The sequence below is a fragment of the Ochlerotatus camptorhynchus genome, unplaced genomic scaffold (assembly GCF_037179485.1).
Source record: "Ochlerotatus camptorhynchus isolate MF236.1 unplaced genomic scaffold, CSIRO-AGI_Acam_v1.1 ptg000866l, whole genome shotgun sequence".
Taxonomy (NCBI): Eukaryota; Metazoa; Arthropoda; class Insecta; order Diptera; family Culicidae; genus Ochlerotatus; species Ochlerotatus camptorhynchus.
The window spans coordinates 65649-85659 of NW_027041325.1; the positions used below are offsets into that span (position 1 = coordinate 65649).

A 20011-nucleotide genomic window follows, 5' to 3' on the forward strand; every position below is an offset into this window, starting at 1 on the left:
TGTAAAGTTAATTCGATTGAGCCTATATGAAAAATATATCAATTCCCAGTACTTTCGGTATTGGCAATATTTGTTGTAATGAAACCAAGTTTTAAAGGCCTTTAAGATCGTTATCGCAATAGACTGAGAGGGAGTGACGTACAAAAGCAAATTATGTCATTAAGATTTCGTATACTTGCGATTCGAGACCTCCATGGTCTCCAACACCGATCCGAATACCGAAAATATTACATCTGGAATGTTCCGTACTCTGGGTTATTGATCTTAACAGAATGACATCAATTGGTTTTTGTATCACTATCACGCAGATAATTGTGATTGCGATGCTTATGGCTTTAAAAACTGTGTACCATATGAAACTCCCAATCCTAGCTACAGCACGTACCATTCCCCTTTAAGGACACAGTTTACGGAATCCTTTTTCCATACAACTTGTTGTGCCGCCTCGCATTTTCACGGGCCCATATCTGGCGATCTACTTTTTGTTCGTAGGTCAAAATGTATCTATGTGTTTGCTGCAGAGAAGCAAGCACCGCGTTTAATTTACAGATCTGCATGACGACTAGATATTGAGAGTAGTGCCTCTAAAATCTCGAAGCGGAAGGATTCCGTCAAGCTTCTACTTAAGGCACGCTTGCTGGGTATCAAGATGGACTCAAGTGAAAATTGCGACACATAGCGGTGAAAGGCCGCTATCATATCCCGGCAGACAATAAGGAAAGCTCCACGCATTATTATACATATAGGGCAGATTAGCATTTTATCGACCTAGAGCTCCATTTACGCTGAATTCATGATCTTTTAAGTTTTGTTTCAGTAATGTTTTTCAATACGGTGCAAGTTATCCTTTTCTTAGTGTGAGTGGTATGTGAAATAAATAAATTACTTTACTTTACCCTCAAAAATCTGCGTAACAATTCGAAGCCACCATTAACCTTTTCTGGACAAGCTTGTTTGCATCATATGATGGACCTTCTTGAATAAAATAACATTTAACATAAGAATTCAGCATATAAAATCCAGATAGAATCAATACATGTTTTGTAAAATTGAATATTAATACACATGGTCCACTAAAGGAAACATTCAAATTACGTGCCCTGATTTGGACCCTTCGTTTATTTGACAGCTGCATGCTTTACATTTAAATTTCATTTATCCTTGTTTTGAATAGTATTTGACCAACGTTTACCATGAATCTGATCAGATGAGTTGTAAAAGATATCTTCCGATGGAATCGCTCCAATTTATATGCAAAATTCAGTTAATTCGTTAGTGTCCCACTAAGGGGAAAGGGTCCATAAAATGCAGATTTACCCTATACCATTATGTCAGCCGAACCAACAGAAACAGAACGGAATGATACAAATAGCGTCGAGCGACCTTACTCGGGCATTGTGTCGAGAGCAGCTGACAGAAGAGGGTGCAAATGAAGGTGTAAAATAAATCATAACTTTAATCAAGTGACGTCGTAAATAACTTTGCGTCTCTTTGTCATAAACCCCGTATATAGGGGAGCCCATCCAGATAAAAGGCAAGGGCAGGGTGGTTTGTTTTAGATTCCTTCAACCCATTCTGAACTAGGCAGTAGCAGTAATTCTGCATAGGGTCTTGATAGGTCGCCATCTATTGTTATTGCTAAAGTCTGGTCCACTTAGAATCCGGACACATAAAACCAATTTTTTTCTCGGGATTGATTTGACGTAAGAAAATGTAATTTAGTCAAAATGAAGGTATATTGCAATGTCATAAAAAAAATGTAAAATTACTCCAACGGCGTACGGATGAACTAGCGGACTTTCTTTGGAATTCCTGCCATCATCTGCTGCACACAGGCCTGTTCAACCTCAGCGGCCATTTTTCAGTTTCGGCGAAAACAAAGCTGAATTTGCTGGGGACTTCACCCCGTTCTGTGGCTAGATAAAACTTTTGTCCGGGAACCGGCCTGAAATCCATCTTGGCATAGGCTTTGTCGTCCATGAGAAAGCATCCTCTGTACTTCGTCAGAACCCGGTCGTACAACTTCTGGGCGCATGTTCTGGCCACTAGGTTCTGATTCATCGTCCTGTTCGGTTGCTTGGAGGCACGGAATGAATGGCAACCTACTCGCAGACGGATTCTCCGGACGGTACTACGGCTGGCACCGTATCTTTTGGTGACATCTCGATCCGAGAGTTCTGAGTACATCTCCCATGGTAGAAACGGTAATTTTCAACTTTTACGCGATATTTCGTCGGGTTTTCCACGTGGGTGTGCAGGATCAATTTTATTTTCTCGTCTTCCATCTTGTACAACTTGTTTAATACTGCACACATCGAGACGAAACTTTCTCCACTGAAATACGTGTATTTTTAAAACAAATCGCTGTCAAAACATTTTAAATCCAGCCACTAGAGGCGCTGCTATAGAATAAATATAGTCTCTAGATTCTAAGTGGACCAGACTTTATGATCGTTTTTCTTTTCTAAGAATCATCTTCAAATGTTCACATTTGGATTTGTGGATATTTGGAGAAAATTTGTGAATTATCTTCGTTTGCGCTAATGATCGTGTTGCAAATCGATTTCAACGGGAAGTTTCCAAAATTATGATTCTCACTACTTAGGCCGGAAACGAATAAAACGCACGATCCGATTGATGTTACTTGATGTGAGAATATAATTTTCCTAGCAAATAACAATAATTTCAGATGTAATTAGTAATTATGTATATATATATATATATATATATATATATATATATATATATATATATATATATATATATATATAAATTAAAACTTTACCGAGGCATTCGGGGTTTTTAAAAAATATCTAAGACGAACTACTCCACTCAAAAGCTAAAACTGAACTCTTCGATTTATTGTCATTCAATTTAATTACACCTCTAGACGACATACACACACCCATAACTCTCCGGCTGCTCTGCTTATGCTGCATAATCTGTGGGAAGACCATTTGTTGTGGTTTACATCACGTTGCTGCCTGCTGAGGATTTGCTGATTACTGTGGGAATGTTGATTGAACGATGTTGACGAATGATATTGATGCTGGGTGCTAGTTCCGATGATGGTTCTAAGACGGGGGCAGATTGGTGTTTAACTACTCCTTCCCCAAAAGAAGCACGTCCCGTGCGTTTCTTGATGAATGTTGCTATTTCGATGCGTTTTCTGTAGGTCATAACGATTATGGTTATCGTAATTACTGTAAAGATGACTCCAATTGATGAGAAATGCTGTTTCCTTAGTAATTCCAAATGTGTTCTATTTTCGATGTGCATTTTGTGCAGTAATGAGCTGTTGAAAAATCTTTCCAGGTTGGTTTCCTCTATTTGATTGTTTTCGAGTGGTGAAATGATTGGATGGTTAAAACTCAACTCCAGATTTTCGAACAGTCTACCTTGAATAATAACTGAACAGTTGTGAAAAACGATTAGATAATTGCCTTTTAGCTCCTTTTGATTTATTCCGCAAGTACTACTCATCAACACATTATGTAGTGTAGCTTTGACCACTAAAGTACCATAGGTCAAAAGCTTGATTTCTGTAGTGGGCGGTGTTTCTTTGAAGGGACATTTTCCACTTCGTCCTGGAACTAAAGGTGCAATACACAGGTTGTTAGTAATATTCAAGAGCTGGTTTCGTTTATAAATATGAGTTTTGACTGTTTGTTCGAGTTCTGGTGAAACTGCAATTATTTCGTTTGAATGCACAAGGACTGTCTTATAGCCGATGTTTACTGTTTTGTTCTGAATAGGTAGTGGTTCAATAATCATTCCTTTGTAAGTGATGGGTGAGACTTTGGGGATATCGATGCTAATGATGAGGTGATAGCCATGGTAGAATACTGTTGCTGAGAGGTACGTGTATGCGTCATCCAGGCTGTCCAAATTAATATTAACATTTTTCAATTGTTTTTCTATAATTTTTAATTCATTTATAGTTAGAAGCTGTCTACTGACAATTTTTAACATAGCAAGAGATATTCCGTTTTCTATTATTTTTAGAGTTTCTAGGACAATGTCTAAATGAAAAAGCATAGAGATTTTATAATTTTCAGTAATCGAATATCCTTTTTGCATATTCATCTTGAGTAAAACATTTTCATGATTTTTTATTTCGTCTGCCAATTTTTGTAAGCGATTCTGGAATTGTAGGTTCATGACAATTTGTTTATTGTTTTGATCGATTAACTTGTTATCTACTTTTTTGATAGCATCAATATTTGAATTAATGTGCCTAAGATCTTCTGCGTCTAAATTTCCTGTAATGAATTTTATTGTGCTGCCTAAAGTTTCTATAGATCGCTTGTATCTTGAAGTGCTTGGGAGAAGGGATTTGTACGTATTGTTTATTTCCTTAAACTTAAGATCAATTAGCTTTGAAAAATCTCCTGTTGTACTATTAATGTTTGAAACTAACTTTTCTAATAGTTTTATTGTGACACCTAATTCCTTTAAATCAATGGAATGAAGTAACCTGTTGTATCCTTCAAGAATTCTACCTTCTCCCGCGCTGAGAATCAGCGCACCTGGATTGTTAGTTATATCATGAACCTGGATGAATTTAGGATAGGAAATGGGGATAAACAGCAGGAATATGATGAATGAATAGTCCATCCTGAAAAGATACCAAAATTAGTTTCAAAGCCTTTTTAGATTTTCTTTGTGAATCTCCCGACCAGCAGCATCAAGGACCGTTCTACCCTTATCCTCCATGGTCCTGGTCTGAAGATATTTTTCTTTCGTTTTTCTCTTAATTCCTTGTACCTTTTTATATATGGTTTTGTCATCTTCCATATGTGGCATTCCCTCTCGCTTTTTGTTATGATAAAGTAAATCTTTATTTCTTGTTTTTTCGTTAGCCAAGATTACTTCATCATTAAATTTGTTTCGCTCTGCCATCATTCTTTCAATATTGAGAGGTCTTTCTTGGCCATCTTTTAAACCATAAAAAATTTCTCTGGGTTTGAGCCCTGTTGCCGAATGTATAGAGTTATTGTACATGGTACAAGCAATTAAGAAAATTTCTTTATTATTTAAATCTGCATACTGCGGTTTAATGCATCGAAAGATTTCAGCTACTGTTGAGTGAAACCTCTCGACCATACCGTTACTCTCGCTGTGATTAGCGGGTACGAAATGCATTTGAATGTCCAAATTATGAGTCAAGCCTCTGATCTCTGCTGACCGAAGGGCTGGCTTATTATCGCTAACTATTAGGTTAGGTGTACCATATATTGAGAAATATTTCAACAGTCCCTTTCTTACGTCTGCTATAGTTCTTGATTTAATAGGTATGAGGACGGCGAATCTGGAAAATTTGTCAATTACCGATAAGAAAATATATGGTTGGGTCAAGAAAATGTCAATGTGAATTATTTCCAGGGGTTTATTTGTATTGGGTGTAGATCCATAACGTATTTTATAGGGATGCCTGTCATATTTATTCTTGTTGCATACTTCGCATATTTTAATAAACTGTTGAATTTTAAACTTCATTCTTGGAAAAAAGAATCTTTTTGAAATCTGTCTTTTGTTCTCCCAAACGCCACGGTGAGCCAATTCGTGAGTTTGCTCAATCATAAGGCTTTGTTCGTCTACTGTTCTTAAATCGATCAACAGTTTTTGTGATATACAAACTCTGAAACTTTTGCATCGGCTAAAATAATTTTTATAAACTGTTTGAATATTATTTATAAGTGTTTCCGGACAAAAAATACAATTCATTCGCCTTAAATCCATGCATTCTTTAAATATTCTTATAAGTTGTGGTACGCCAAATACTAGCTTTGTTATCGTTCTTCTGTGTATTTTTGGAAAAATTTCTTCGTACACGTTACTTTCCTCAGGTCCAATTCGAAGTATAATCTGATTACTAAAATAATTCAATGGGTTTTCCGTACACGGAATAAATTCGGAATCATCAGTATCCGCTGAATGCATGGTAGCATCATCGGACGATGACTCTTGCTCATTAATGTTAATTTCGTGAACAGCTCTCGACAAACCATCGGCAACTACATTTTACTTGCCTGGTTTATAACGAACATCATAGTCAAATTCAGCCAGACTCAACCGCCAATGAATTAACCTCTGATTAGGCTCTTTCAAATTAAGACTATAAGTCAATGGCTTATGGTCTGTGTAAAGGGTGAATTTTCTTCCATACAAGTACGGTCGAAAATGCTTACATCCCCAAACTATCGCTAACAACTCTTTCTCAATCGTGGAGTAATTCTCCTCCGATTTATTTAGAGTACGAGAGGCGAAGGCAATGGGTTTATCCCTGCCTATTGGGCCTTGTGATAATACAGCGCCAATCGCGTGATTGGATGCGTCTGTAGTCAAAATAAAGGGTTTAGTAAAATCAGGATATTGAAGAATATCGCTGCTTGTCAATATACTTTTACATTTGTTGAAGGCCTTTACAAAATCTTCAGTGTGGCTAATCGTTTCACCTTTACGTAAAGAGTTTGTCAAAGGTTTTGCAATTTTTGCAAAATCCTTTATGAACTTTCTATAATATCCGAGGATTCCAAGAAAACCTCTAAGTTCTCTTTCAGTCCTCGGAAGGGGCCATGTTTTGATTGTTTTAATTTTATCTGGATTCGGTTTCACACCATCTACAGTTACTATGTGACCTAAAAAGGCGACTTCCTTACGAAGGAAATCGCACTTATCCAATTGGACCTTCATATTATATTTGGATAGAGTGTCGAGAATTCTTTTCAAGTTTTCCAAATGCTCTTGCAGACTGGAGGAGAATATAATAATATCATCCATGTAGATAAAACATCGTACACCGACGTGTTCTCTTAAAATATTGTCCATCACCCTCTGAAAGGTTGATGGAGCATTTTTTAACCCAAAGGGCATTCGCAAAAATTCGTAATGCCCATTTTCGACATTGAATGCTGTCTTTGGTATATCAGATGTTTCGACTTCGATCTGGTGAAAACCAGATGCTAAGTCCAATGTTGAAAAATAATTGCACCTTCCCAGCTTATCGAGTATATCCGATATGTTCGGGATAGGATATTTATCGTCGATCGTTTTATCGTTTAATTTACGATAATCGATGACCAATCTCCATTTCTTTTGCCCGGAAGCGTCTATTTTTTTAGGGACGATCCAGACTGGAGATGTCCACGGACTAACAGAGTGTCTGATGATACCCTGTTCCAACATTTTAGAAATTTGTTTTTGTACCTCTTCTCGGTGACAAAAAGGGTACCGGTAAGACTTTGAATAAATCGGCAAATCGTCTTTGGTTTTAATACTGTGTTTAACAGCATTAGTAAATGTCAAGTGTTCACCTTCAAGTAAAAACACATCTTGATTTTCTGCGATTGTTTTAAGTAACTGCTCACGCTCTTCTGCATTCAAGTGTTCTAGCCTTAGCTGCTCAAATAGTTTTCGATTTATTGGACGAGGTGATTCTGGTGGGTTTTGTGCTTCAAAGTTATTTAATTCAAATTCAAATGGTTTAACGAATTCGATACACGCTTTCTCTCTTGAAGGGTTTGTCACTGCTAAATAAGCGAAATAGTTATCGGCACTATACAAGCCAGAATGAACAAATATCGAGTTTGAAATTATCGTGTCTGTTGGTACTAGAAAATCTCCTTTTTCAACATTTACCGGAAGATTTAGAAATTTTGTTTTATTGGCATTCAATTGTATTGGGGTACTGCATGGATATTTGCGCAACATTCTTATTTTGCCGCACGGTAATTGTAATTCGTTTGTTGTTGTGAGAATATTGGCTTTTAAGAACTGTAATGCCTCGTATCCGATTAGCCCGTCGAAGAAAGGGTGGAAATCGAATACATAAAATTTTATCTTCATTGTTTTAGGAATTTGCAGGAATGGGTTAAATTCCACAAATTGATTCACAGCATGAGTGCCATTTATATTATGAATACTAACCGGATCTGTGAATCTGCACTTTTCTATGTTTACGTGTTTGGGGCTAATATAATTTTTATTAGCTCCAGTGTTTATTAAAAATTTGAGTAAACCTTTAGAAGTGCTTATAGTAATATAGGGTACAAAATTGTTTACGTCGGAAAATAATCTATTGCCGGTTGCCGAAAATTTAGATCATCTACTTGAATTAAATTTTCATTTTTGTGAGTTTCTGCCTCAAGTTGTTCGGAACTCGCTTCAATAGGATTTTCTGGGGTTTCCTGATAGTTTCCATCAGGATAATTTTGCTCATATCCTTGAAACATTTGATCGTATTATTCATCATAATACACTTCATCGCCCTGCTCTTCGATTTGGAAATTTGGTAGATTCCGGTTCATGTAATTGACCTGTTTGGAACGTATGGATTGGTCCACTTCCATAGGAGTTGGTTTTGTAAAATTTTGTCTTGAGGGAAAACTGTTGGATTGGAATTGTCTTTGGGGTTGATGACCAAATTGAAATGGTCTTTGTAGTGGTGATATTTGGAAGGGTCTTTGTTGTTGTGGGAATTGGAAAGGTCTTGGTTGTTGAGGGAATTGGGGTGGTCTATGCTGTTGAGAGAATTGGAAAGGTCTTTGTTGTTGAGGAGATTGGAATGGCCTTTGTTGTTGAGGGAAGGGTCTTTGTTGTTGAGGGAATTGGAATTGTTTTGATGGTTGGGGAATTTGGAAAGGTCTTTGTTGTTGGGAAAATGGGAATTGATTTGGTGGTGATAGTGGAAGAGGTTTCGGGGGAATTTGAGGAGTGATTCTATGTGGATTTCTGACATAATTATAGTTACTCTCCTCGAGACAAAGTCTTAAACCTTCTTTGAGAGTCTTAGGGGCTTGTGCCCTAATTATAGGACCTAGTGGTTCTTTTAGACCAGATAAGAACACCTTTAAACCTAGTTCCCGATAAAAATCTTTCTTTGCTGTAACCACTACTGGGTTTGGTTCATTCAGGTTAAGTAAGTTTACCAGCAAGGAAATAGCATGGGAAACATTACCATAAAATTCTTGTACGCCACCTGTTTGAGTAATTTTAAATAAATCACGAGTAAGGGAGATCTCATCCCTTTTATCGCTGAAATGTGTAGTGAGGGTGCCCTTAATATCATCCCAATCTGTATCGGTGCCATACAGCTCCAACACTGCATCTGCATCCAAAGTAATTTTCGCACGGATGGCTTGCATCCAGACTTCAAATACAGGTGTTCCTCTTGCTCGTTCTAACGACGGCATGAGCTTATCAATCGATTTAATGAAACTGTTCAATTTAACGGGATTTCCTGTAAAACAGGGTAAGTCCCTGATAATTTGTGGAGTTTGCATCTCTTTTAGAATTGTTTCCACTCCGTTATTCTGAACCACAGGAAACGGGTTCCTATTTTGGAATTGAGCGATTTGTTGATCGCGTTCGTTAACTAGCCTTTGTTCATTTAGTATCTCGGCTTGTAACGCTAACATCTGTTGTTCTTGTGCTTCCAATCTTGCAGCGGCTGCTGCCAACTGGTCTTGCAGCTGTTCATTTTCTGCTGCTACTAGATCACAATTGTTATCGAATCGTGCCATTTTCTAATCACTACTTTTTCACTTAAATCACTTAAACTTTATTTACTGATCAATCACTAACCGCTAATTACTAATCGTTTTGTCTTCTATGTAAAATTTCAGATTTCAGAATTCCAAATTGGATTTAATTCACATTCACATTCACATTTAATCTAATGGTATTCCTTATCATTTAACACATTTAACACATAAACTATTTCGAGATTTCATCAACTAAAAATAATTTCACTTATAAAATTAGAGAACTTAACTTACCTTGGATCCACTCCAGTATGCGTCTGTCGTGAGGTCCTCTGTGTCGGTTGCACTTCGGTATTCGTCCGAAGATTCCCCGGGTTATAGATTCCTTCGCTGTATCCTTGTGACGTAGCTTTCTCTAACCACGATGTGCATTCGTGGATGGATAATTTCCGGAACAACTATCACTTAGATCACACGCGGAATCCTACCGTTGACTGCGCCAATTAAAACTTTACCGAGGCATTCGGGGTTTTTAAAAAAATATCTAAGACGAACTACTCCACTCAAAAGCTAAAACTGAACTCTTCGATTTATTGTCATTCAATTTAATTACACCTCTAGACGACATACACACACCCATAACTCTCCGGCTGCTCTGCTTATGCTGCATAATCTGTGGGAAGACCATTTGTTGTGGTTTACATCACGTTGCTGCCTGCTGAGGATTTGCTGATTACTGTGGGAATGTTGATTGAACGATGTTGACGAATGATATTGATGCTGGGTGCTAGTTCCGATGATGGTTCTAAGACGGGGGCAGATTGGTGTTTAACTTATATATATATATCTAAGTTTGCTAAATATTGGCAATAAATCGTTATAGATTTCAGTGTACTTCATGTTGAATTATGATGTACAACAGAATGTAAATTTGGTTCATATCTGTAGTTTATACATATGGATGTATGTTTGTTTAACATTGTTGATCGTTCTCAACTATTTTTGTTCGGGCTAGATGTAAGTTTAGATAAGAAGTACTCACGTTTAGTTCCCATTGGAGTATTCCAGGATTTAGGTTTAGCCTAGCACGTAAGTTTTAACCGTAAGTCCTAGGTAAGTTACATTAGATTAAGTATTTGTAAGCTTCCATTAGCAATTCATCATTCTCACCGATTCTGTTGTCTGGTGAGACAGTTAATTAGCTGTGATTCAATTACACAGAGTTGTGGATTACCTATTTATACGCAAAATATTCTTAATTCACAGTAATCATAATGCAAAAAGAACTTACAAGTTTCTTCGATGAGTAACACTAGATTTAGGTATTTAAACTATATTAGAATTTTAATTAAATAGCACTGAACTAATTAGGGATAGAATGGCTGTCGATTGGGTTTTATGTGTTTTCCTACTCACCCGGTGTGACAGATTGATACCTGTCACTCCGCTTGTCGTTTCGCTGCTGAACCCACTGCAGGGATGTGCTGATCCACGTAGGCACCAACGGTAGGTGCGCTGAGGCCAGTGTGGCCAAAACTCCCCCCAGGGTACGACAACCCGTGGTTGTCTTACTCTCCGTCGCACCGGACGTCTAAAACAGCAAGCTTCGTCGCCGGGCGGTCGTAGATACCACTCACTGTTCTTACGGTTGCGGACCGAACCTGGTCGTCCTGGCTGACTTTAATGCCGACGACTTTCCCCTTCGGCCAACAGTTGCGGGGCATGTTGGAATCGGCGATGACCACAATATCGCCCACGGCAATCGGCTTTACCCGACGAAACCACTTGGTACGGCGGGTAATCTCTGGCAGGTAGTCCGATACCCAACGCTTCCAGTATTGGTTTGCAAGTATCTGCGATGTGCACCAGTTCTGCCTTAAGATCGCACCGGTATCATCAAAGTTAACAAGCGGTTTTGACCCGTTGGACGAGCCGAGCAGAAAGTGGTTCGGTGTCAGTGCTGGTGCCGAATCCTCGTCTATCGGCACGTGCGTTAGCGGTAGCGAGTTCACGGTGTTCTGCACTTCGATCAACAAGTTGCGGAGTACTTCGTCGGACGGCCTCTTCGACGAACATACAACCATCAAGTTGTTCTTGACGGTGCGAATCAATCGCTCCCAACTGCCACCCATATGTGGCGACAGAGGTGGGTTGAACACCCATTCAATTCCGGAGCTCGTGAACTCTTTCATCAGTTCGTGTTGGTGGACTGCTTCGTTGGCTTGCTTCAATTCCCGATTTGCACCGATGAAGTTCGTGCCACGGTCACTGTAAATCTTCTGAGGAGTACCACGCCGTGCAATGAAGTTGTGGATCGCCATGATGCAGGAGCTTGTGCAAAGCGAGTGCACGACTTCTATGTGGATTGCTCGCACGGTCAGGCAGGTGGCTAACATTCCCCACCGCTTTTCGACTCTCCTTCCGACGACGACTTCAATCGGCCCGAAGTAGTCAACTCCCACATATGTAAATGGTCGCGAGAAAGCAGCGAGGCGGGCTGGCGGAAGATCTGCCATGTAAGGTGGGCTGGGTGCTGCGTGCTGGTTCTTACACCACTGGCAAGTTTTCCTCACTCGCTCGTAACAGGTGCGTAAATGAGGGTTGCGAAATTTCTGCCGTATTTCGTTGATAACGGTCTCGTGGTTCTGATGGTGGTATTTGTGGTGGTAGTATGCTACGATCAGGGTGGTGGTGTGGTGATTTCGATGGAGAATAATTGGGTGCTTTGCGTCATCAGTAGCATATTGACAAGCAGCGATACGAGTTTGCATACGCATGATTCCATGGTCGTCCAACCATGGTGTTAACGGGTAGAGTGAGCTGGTTTTCGGGATAGTACTTGTGCAGGAGTCAGGACATCGCGATGCCTTCTGAAGAACAGCAATTTCGTCGGGATATGTTTCCCGTTGCGCGAGCCGTATCAGCAAACACTCGGCGGAAAGCAGGTCGTTTGCTGTGAGTGTTCCCGTAAGAATCGGCCTCCTGGCGTGCTTCAGGCGACAATTACTCGCAAAACGATGAACGAGTGCTGCAACCTTGACGAGCCTCTTCCAGCTTGAGTAGTTGCTGACACTTATGACGGGTTCCGATAGTTCGTGATGAGCCAGGAAGGAAGGGCGAAGTTCGTTCTCTGTAGATCCACTAAGTGTTGGCGATGGAGGCCAATCTTCTTCAGCGCGCCAGAGAAAGTCTGCTCCTTTGTACCATCTATGATTAGATGACATATCTGGTAGCCTACTCCACTTGGTAGCGTCATCGGCGCAGTTCAGCTTGCGCGGGACCCACCGCCATTCATGTGTTTCCGAAATCTCTACAATCTCACTGATCCTGTTACCAACGTATTGGCTATAGTGGCGATGGTCCAAGTTGATCCAGCATAGGACGTCTCGAGAATCTGACCAGTACACCTTTCTGAAGATGTGGATGGACAGCGATCTTTCGACAGCGTGAGCCAACCGGGCGCCAAGGACTGCAGCTGCTAGTTCCATTCTTGGGATCGACGTGAACTTAAGCGGGGCGACTCTCGGTTTTGCGGCGACGATGGAACAGATGATCGTTCCGGTCTTGACGAAACGCAGATAGCAAACAGCGGCCATGCCGTTTTCACTGGCATCCACCATTGTATGGAGTTGGATATCATCGGCTTCCTCCGCGGGGTATTTGGAGTTGTAGCATCGAGGGATTTGAATCTGTTCAACCCTAGGTAGAACTTGCAACCATGTGTTCCATTTTTCGTATGCATTGTCGTCGATTTCTTCGTCCCATGCACACCGGACCGCCAGATTAGCTGGAGCAGGATCTTCAGGAACGATAGAAAGTGGGAAATCAAGCCAAGTGGATCAAAAATGGTCATTAGGACACGCAGCACTTCCCGCTTCGTTGGACGTCGTTGTCCTCCTAGCAGAGCAGAGTCGTAGCGGCTCCATCCCACTTTGTAGGTGAAGACGTCGTAGCTCGTGTTCCACCACATGCCTAACACCTTCTCGGTGGCCAGCTCCGGAGATAAGTCGAGACATTTTTTGTCGGTGTCTGCCTCCTGTAGCGATTCAAGTACTTTTCTCGAGTTACTAACCCAATTTCGGATTTCGAAGCCGCCCTGCTCGTGTACATGCTTAACGTCCTTCGCCAACTGGATGGCTTGCTCTTCGGTATCCACACTAACGAGCATATCGTCTACGTAATGCGACTTCGTGATAGCTTCGCAGGCAGCTGGATATTTGCTCGCGAATCGTTCCGCATGGGTATTTTTCACTAACTGAGCAGTGCTGGGGGAGCAGCAGGCCCCGAATGTCATCACTCTTATTTGGGTTGGTTACAGGAAAGATTGGCAAATACCAGCGTCGTGGAACCTTCTGGTTGATTTCTTCGTCGGTGAGCTTCCGGATGTACTGCTTCTCCACATACTTGGCAATTTTTGCTTGCAGGGTATTAGACAGTTGTGGGTCCTTCTCCATCCGTTTCTTCAGGCACTGGAATCGCCACAGCGCCATTGATCGACTGTCAGGCAAGCGGGCGTCATCGAACCGCCAGAGCAGCCCGGACTCGTATCGATCATCTTTACGACGGGTAAGCGACTGAAGCAGTGATACTGCACGTTCATCTTCAACGGACAAAAGCGCCTTCTCCGATTTAACCAACCCGAGACTGTCTATTGAGAAGTAGTCCTTCATAGCTTGGTGTAAATCCTCGTCTGACTTCACACTACAGGGGCAAACGTGGAAGGTGTAATGGTGTAGGCTCGCTTCGTTCTGGGAAGTCCATCCTCCACACACGGTCCATCCGAGCCGTGTCTTCACAGCAATTGGTTGACCGATTTCCCCTTCTCGATTTTTCAGGCCAAGACTGAGCAGGGCGTGCTTCATCCCTATTAGAATGCGTGGACGAGCGTCGCGATAAGAATCGATCGGCAGATTTCGAAGGTGTGGGTACAGCTGTGACAACTTAGCCATGTCCATCGTTTTCTGCGGCAACAATAGCTCTTTAACCGTCCTAACATCGCTCAAGAGGAATTTCTTGCTTTCGTTCTTGCCACCAGCAATGTGAAGATTATAGATGTGAGAATCCGCCTCGTGTCGTTCGGTTCCTCCAGTCCATCGGAGACACAAAGGGCTTACAGTGCCATCAAGCTGCAATTCGTTAGCTAGCTCTTGATCAAGCAACGTAAGCGCAGAACCCTCATCCAAGAATGCGTACGTGCAAATAGCTGTATTTTTTCCATACAACACTACTGGGAGATAACGAAACAGTACTGAGCTGACGGTTGTCTGGTGGGTGTTGCATCCGGACTTGCTAGTGCTGGATTGCGAAGATTGTTCACCTTCAGTGGTACTTCCGGTGTTTTTCGGATTTTCCTTCGAATTGTTGTGCAACAGCTCATGGTGCCGGTAGGTGCATCCATCTTTACCACATGGTTTTGCTTTGCTGTATCCTTTATGGATGCGCAGACATGTGCGGCAGAATTCAAATTCCCTTATGACGGCCCAACGTGATTCCCTGGACAGTTCCAGAAAACGTTTGCACTTGTCGGCCGACTTGCAAGTTCCCTTGCAGATTTGGCAGGATTCCTTCGCCGAAGTTGATGCAACTGTAGTCTGTTCTTCCGAATCGCTACTGTAGTCTTTAGAACGAAACGTTTCAGAATGGGCGTTGAGGTACGCATTTCTTTTCTTAGTCCGCCACGCTTCGTTTTGAGTTGGCTTCCCGTCATGTATCGCCGGTGGGAATACGACAACACTCGCTGCTTCCGCCAAGGCATGAATCCAGTCACTGAAGGTCGCCAGATTGACCAGTGACAGTGTTCGACGATGCTGTGCCCAGTTGAGTTTGAGCGATGGCGGTAGCTTGCCGACTAGCTGGTGTAGTAGAGTGACATTGTACATATACTCATGCAGCCCACACGCGTCTACAGTGGCACTGAAGTTTTGGACATTCACCGCAAAGTCCACTAGCGTTTCCAGCTTGTCTTCTCGAATCGACGATAAAAAGCTCACCTTCCCAATTAGCGATTGTATGATCACCTCTGGTTGACCAAACAGCATCTTCAAAGTGGACAGAATGCCAGGAACGTTTCCGGAATGCATCAAGCGACTCTTGACAGCATCGTAAGCTCTGCCTTTTAGGCTTTTCTGCAGTCGAACTATGTTTTCATCCTCCGTAAATCCACACATTGTGGTCGTTCGATTATACATGGATATGAAAACTGGCCACTCCTCTGGATTGCCCGAAAACGTAGGCAGATCTTTGGATACTGCTTGTCGTGCTGCAACTTGAGAGCGGGAAAGTTGAAACTGGTCATCATCATCCACAATCGACGAGTTAACTGAAGGCCCTCTATTTCTGTCGCCTGTATTCATAGAAGGTCTATGCGGATAATACGATTCTCTCGGATGAAGTTGCGTCGACTGCGGTAGAGCGTCTGGAAGGAATTGTCCAGGTTGCTCACGTATCGACTCTCTGCATGACTCTGCTTCGAGATTCACCGGTGGAGGGTTGAGTTGTGGTTCTGGCATCTGGTTGCAATGAATTAGATTTCCTGGTCGTCGCATGACCCCTTGACCATCCGCTAGCTGTTGTTGCTGGTCGCGTAGAATTCTCTCCTGTTCCAACTGCTGTTCCCACATCCGATTGATGGCATCCGCTTCCTTCCTCAAATCTTCCTGTTGCTGTCGCAGAAGACTCTCCTGACGTATTTGCTCTTGCCGCTGCTGCTGTTGATACTGCCGAAATTGCTGCTCTCTCTCCAACTGCTTCTGCTGCTGCTTCCGTAGCTGATCTGCGTGCAACCGTTGTTGCTGATGCTGTTCTTGCAGTGTCGCTTCCTGCTGCTGTTGTTTTTCTCGAAGCTGTTCTTGCCGCAACCGTTCCTGCTGCTGTTGCTCGACAAACTCTTGACGCCGATGTTCCTGCTGTTGTTGTTCTTGCAGGCCGTCTTGTTCCTGAGCGGCGGTTTTAGCTGTGTCTAAGGGTGTAGGGTTAGTTGCTTGCACCCATTCTTCAACCCGACGACGAGAGAAGTTAGAGCTCCGACTCGATCCTCGTTCGCTCGCTAAATCCTCCAGAATCTTATATTTGTTGTCCAGATATTCCTTATACTCTTGGGCTGCCTTTTCCTCAGAGATTCTTCTGCGCTCTTCTTGCTGCTGCTGAAATGCCCGTTCTTCCTGCAATCTCATTAGTTGAAGCTTGGCGCGGTTTGTTGCAGACTTTTGTGATGAGGAGATGGACATTTCGGAAATCGCTTCCTCTGCATCGATCACTGGCAACACTACAGCTGGTAACGACGACTTCTGCTTCTGCTGGCTGAACCCTAGATCTGGACACGTTTGGTGTTTACTGGCCAACGAAACTGGTAATGACTTCAAATATTTTTGCGACGCTGGATCCGAACGAATTCCAGAGCCAATCAATGGTATATCTATGCTATGTGTCGAAGTCTGCTGCTTCTGATCGGGCACTGGAACCAGAGGTGCTGGATGATGGCTGGCCAACGGAACTGTCAGCGACTTAGCTGACTTTTGTGATGTTGTAGCTGAAGGAATTACTGGATTGCCACGGGTGCTTGTCACGATTTTCCCGATGCTTAGGTCTTGCAGCGATCTCCGATTCTGGATGACGTCTTCCTTTATTGGTGCTCCGTCCGAAGCTGCCTTAGTTCGCTGGACCCATTTCGCAGTCACGCAGTTAGTACAACTCCAGCTCTTGTCGGCAACTTCCTCCGATACGCCTACACAGGAAAAGTGGTGCCATCGATCACATACGTCGCACTGAACCATCTCTTCGGTGTCAGGACCTTGACAAGCTCTACAGGTATGTCCTTCCACGGTTTCCTCCAATATCACCACTTCCGTAATACCACCACCATCACCACCAGCAGCATTATCTTCACTGTTCACACCATTTCTACGAGTGCTCTTCGATTCGGATTTACCATCACTTCGCGACATTTGACTTGCACCGACCGTACCGTTTCAATAAACGAAAATTATATTTTGTTGAAAATCGATTTCAACGGGAAGTTTCCAAAATTATGATTCTCACTACTTAGGCCGGAAACGAATAAAACGCACGATCCGATTAATGTTACTTGATGTGAGAATATAATTTTCCTAGCAAATAACAATAATTTCAGATGTAATTAGTAATTATGTATATATATATATATCTCTCTAAGTTTGCTAAATATTGGCAATAAATCGTTTATATATTGGCAATCTGTAGTTTATACATATGGATGTATATTTGTTTAACATTGTTGATCGTTCTCAACTATTTTTGTTCGGGCTAGATGTAAGTTTAGATAAGAAGTACTCACGTTTAGTTCCCATTGGAGTATTCCAGGATTTAGGTTTAGCCTAGCACGTAAGTTTTAACCGTAAGTCCTAGGTAAGTTACATTAGATTAAGTATTTGTAAGCTTCCATTAGCAATTCATCATTCTCACCGATTCTGTTGTCTGGTGAGACAGTTAATTAGCTGTGATTCAATTACACAGAGTTGTGGATTACCTATTTATACGCAAAATATTCTTAATTCACAGTAATCATAATGCAAAAAGAACTTACAAGTTTCTTCGATGAGTAACACTAGATTTAGGTATTTAAACTATATTAGAATTTTAATTAAATAGCACTGAACTAATTAGGGATTGAATGGCTGTCGATTGGGTTTTATGTGTTTTCCTACTCACCCGGTGTGACAGATTGATACCTGTCACTCCGCTTGTCGTTTCGCTGCTGAACCCACTGCAGGGATGTGCTGATCCACGTAGGCACCAACGGTAGGTGCGCTGAGGCCAGTGTGGCCAACAGATCGCTTTACTCAGTCCCGAATCATCTTGGCAGATCAGTTAAGTTTAACGTACCGTAAAACGGGGTATCTTTTATAGTATAATATAATGATTAAATTTACTCTCTGCGTTTTTTCCGGATTGGAAACATTGGTTCCATATTGTAACTTAGGGTATTTCTGTTGATATCGTATATAGTTTTTGTATAGTAGGGAAAAGGGCTCTAATGTTGTCCTATGGATCTAAGATTTAGGTCCATCGCTAAAAATCTGTTATTTATCAATTAGATCTACATGAACGCGTCGGGACGGTACTAATAGATATTTTTGGTTGCTATTGAAAATTTAGTCGATTGCTGAATTTATGTATCGGCCCATATTAGGGCATATAGGCCGCCTATACATCCATTTTCCCTATTACTATCGAATTGACTCTAGGATCCTCAGTACTTTGAAAAAACAATCATTGCTGTAAAAATATTTAGAATATACTTTAAAAAACTATCATCGTAACCGCGTTTTACGGTACCCTTTTCGCTTTAAAGGTGGTTGAAACATGCTTACTTATCTCCGGTTAAAGTTTACACGGCAAATCGGATACAGCCCTATAACATTCTTACTATGAGCTATGATGTGTAAAATTAAATAAGGGGTAGTTCAAAAACAACGTATACAGGGGGAGGGGGGGTTGGCAATTGTCTACGATCCACACAAATTTCCAAAAAACTTGTATGGACGATTGTCTACGGGGGAGAGAGGGGTCTACAGCCTCCCAAAATTGGTCTACGTATTTTATGAACAGACCCTCAGTGAACCGAACTTTTAGATTTCATGCTTTCTGTGGTCGAAAACGGTCGTTTCCTGCTATAACACCCTTACAGAGACGAACCGTTTTTGCTTCTGGCACTGTCATTTCGTCCAAATTAACCATTAATTATTTTAATTTCTTAATTCTACGCTTTCATTTATGATTCATTGTGGCTTCCTGCTGTGGTTGGATGCCCAGAATTTTCGTGAAAACGGAACGCAATATTTTCCCAAGCTTTGTCATGCCTACGACTCACCACAGTCATCGTTTTTTTTTTCTAACGAAAGGGTAAGTACCACTCACAAAAAATGCGAACCATGTTGGTGGTTTTCAGGATTGCGTCTAGTTAGAGAGGTCGGTTTTGTGGTGGGAAGCGGAAAAAAACATAAATGATTAACTCTTTTTATGCCAGGATGCTTTTCCCGAGTCTGCCGTGACGGCCGCAAGCTGAGCAACGTCCGCTTGGCGCGATGGGAAATTGTGTTTATTCTGTGGAAAATAGGAAAAGGAGCTTGGGGAGGTATTTCCCTTGCGGTGAGAAGGGAATGATAAGGTTTTTATTTGTCATCAATGGTGGTTGTTTAAAACAAGCCATTAAGGTTGCTGCACCATGGATGGGGGTCGTAAAAAGAGCAGAGCGAGTTCAATGTTTTTGGAGTCTTTAATTTGTGTGGTCTGTTAGTGGGGACAGTTTTTTTTTCATGAATCGCTTGATGTAGACTAGATAATTATAAAGGTCTATATTAAATCCTTTTTTGTAAACATTAAAAGATACTGAGAAGCAAAGTCCACATGATCGGCAAGACACGTGTATGTGAGAAAATTTGCGCAAAAAACCTGCGGAAACCAGTGGGATTTAAATCCACAAATCTCATTCATGATGAATGGGATTAGTGGTTTCAAATCCCACTGGTTTCCGTAGGTTTTTTGCGCAA

The 20011-nt window shown here is 41.6% G+C and overlaps 1 protein-coding gene across 1 annotated transcript; it reads right to left on the reverse strand.

Moving 5' to 3' along the window:
• Positions 1 to 11053: 11053 nt before the first annotated feature.
• On the reverse strand, positions 11054 to 17428 carry LOC135715349 (uncharacterized). Its single transcript, XM_065238668.1, has 3 exons — positions 13821 to 17428; positions 13347 to 13750; positions 11054 to 13284 (listed from the first exon to the last, which is right to left on the reverse strand). The coding sequence occupies exons 1-3, from the start codon at positions 17426 to 17428 to the stop codon at positions 11054 to 11056; spliced, it is 6243 nt and encodes a 2080-aa protein (XP_065094740.1).
• Between the last annotated feature and the right edge of the window lie 2583 nt (positions 17429 to 20011).

What these genes read in the sequence shown, in the direction of transcription:
- LOC135715349 (XM_065238668.1), bottom strand. Translation starts at nt 17,428, where the DNA reads ATGTCGCGAAGTGATGGTAAATCCGAATCGAAGAGCACTCGTAGAAAT. An exon ending in CAGAAGGTTCCACGACGCTG is followed by an intron (nt 13,751 to 13,820) that starts GTATTTGCCAAT and finishes CTGCTCCCCCAG; the next exon opens with CACTGCTCAGTTAGTGAAAA. An exon ending in AACGAAGCGGGAAGTGCTGC is followed by an intron (nt 13,285 to 13,346) that starts GTGTCCTAATGA and finishes TCGTTCCTGAAG; the next exon opens with ATCCTGCTCCAGCTAATCTG.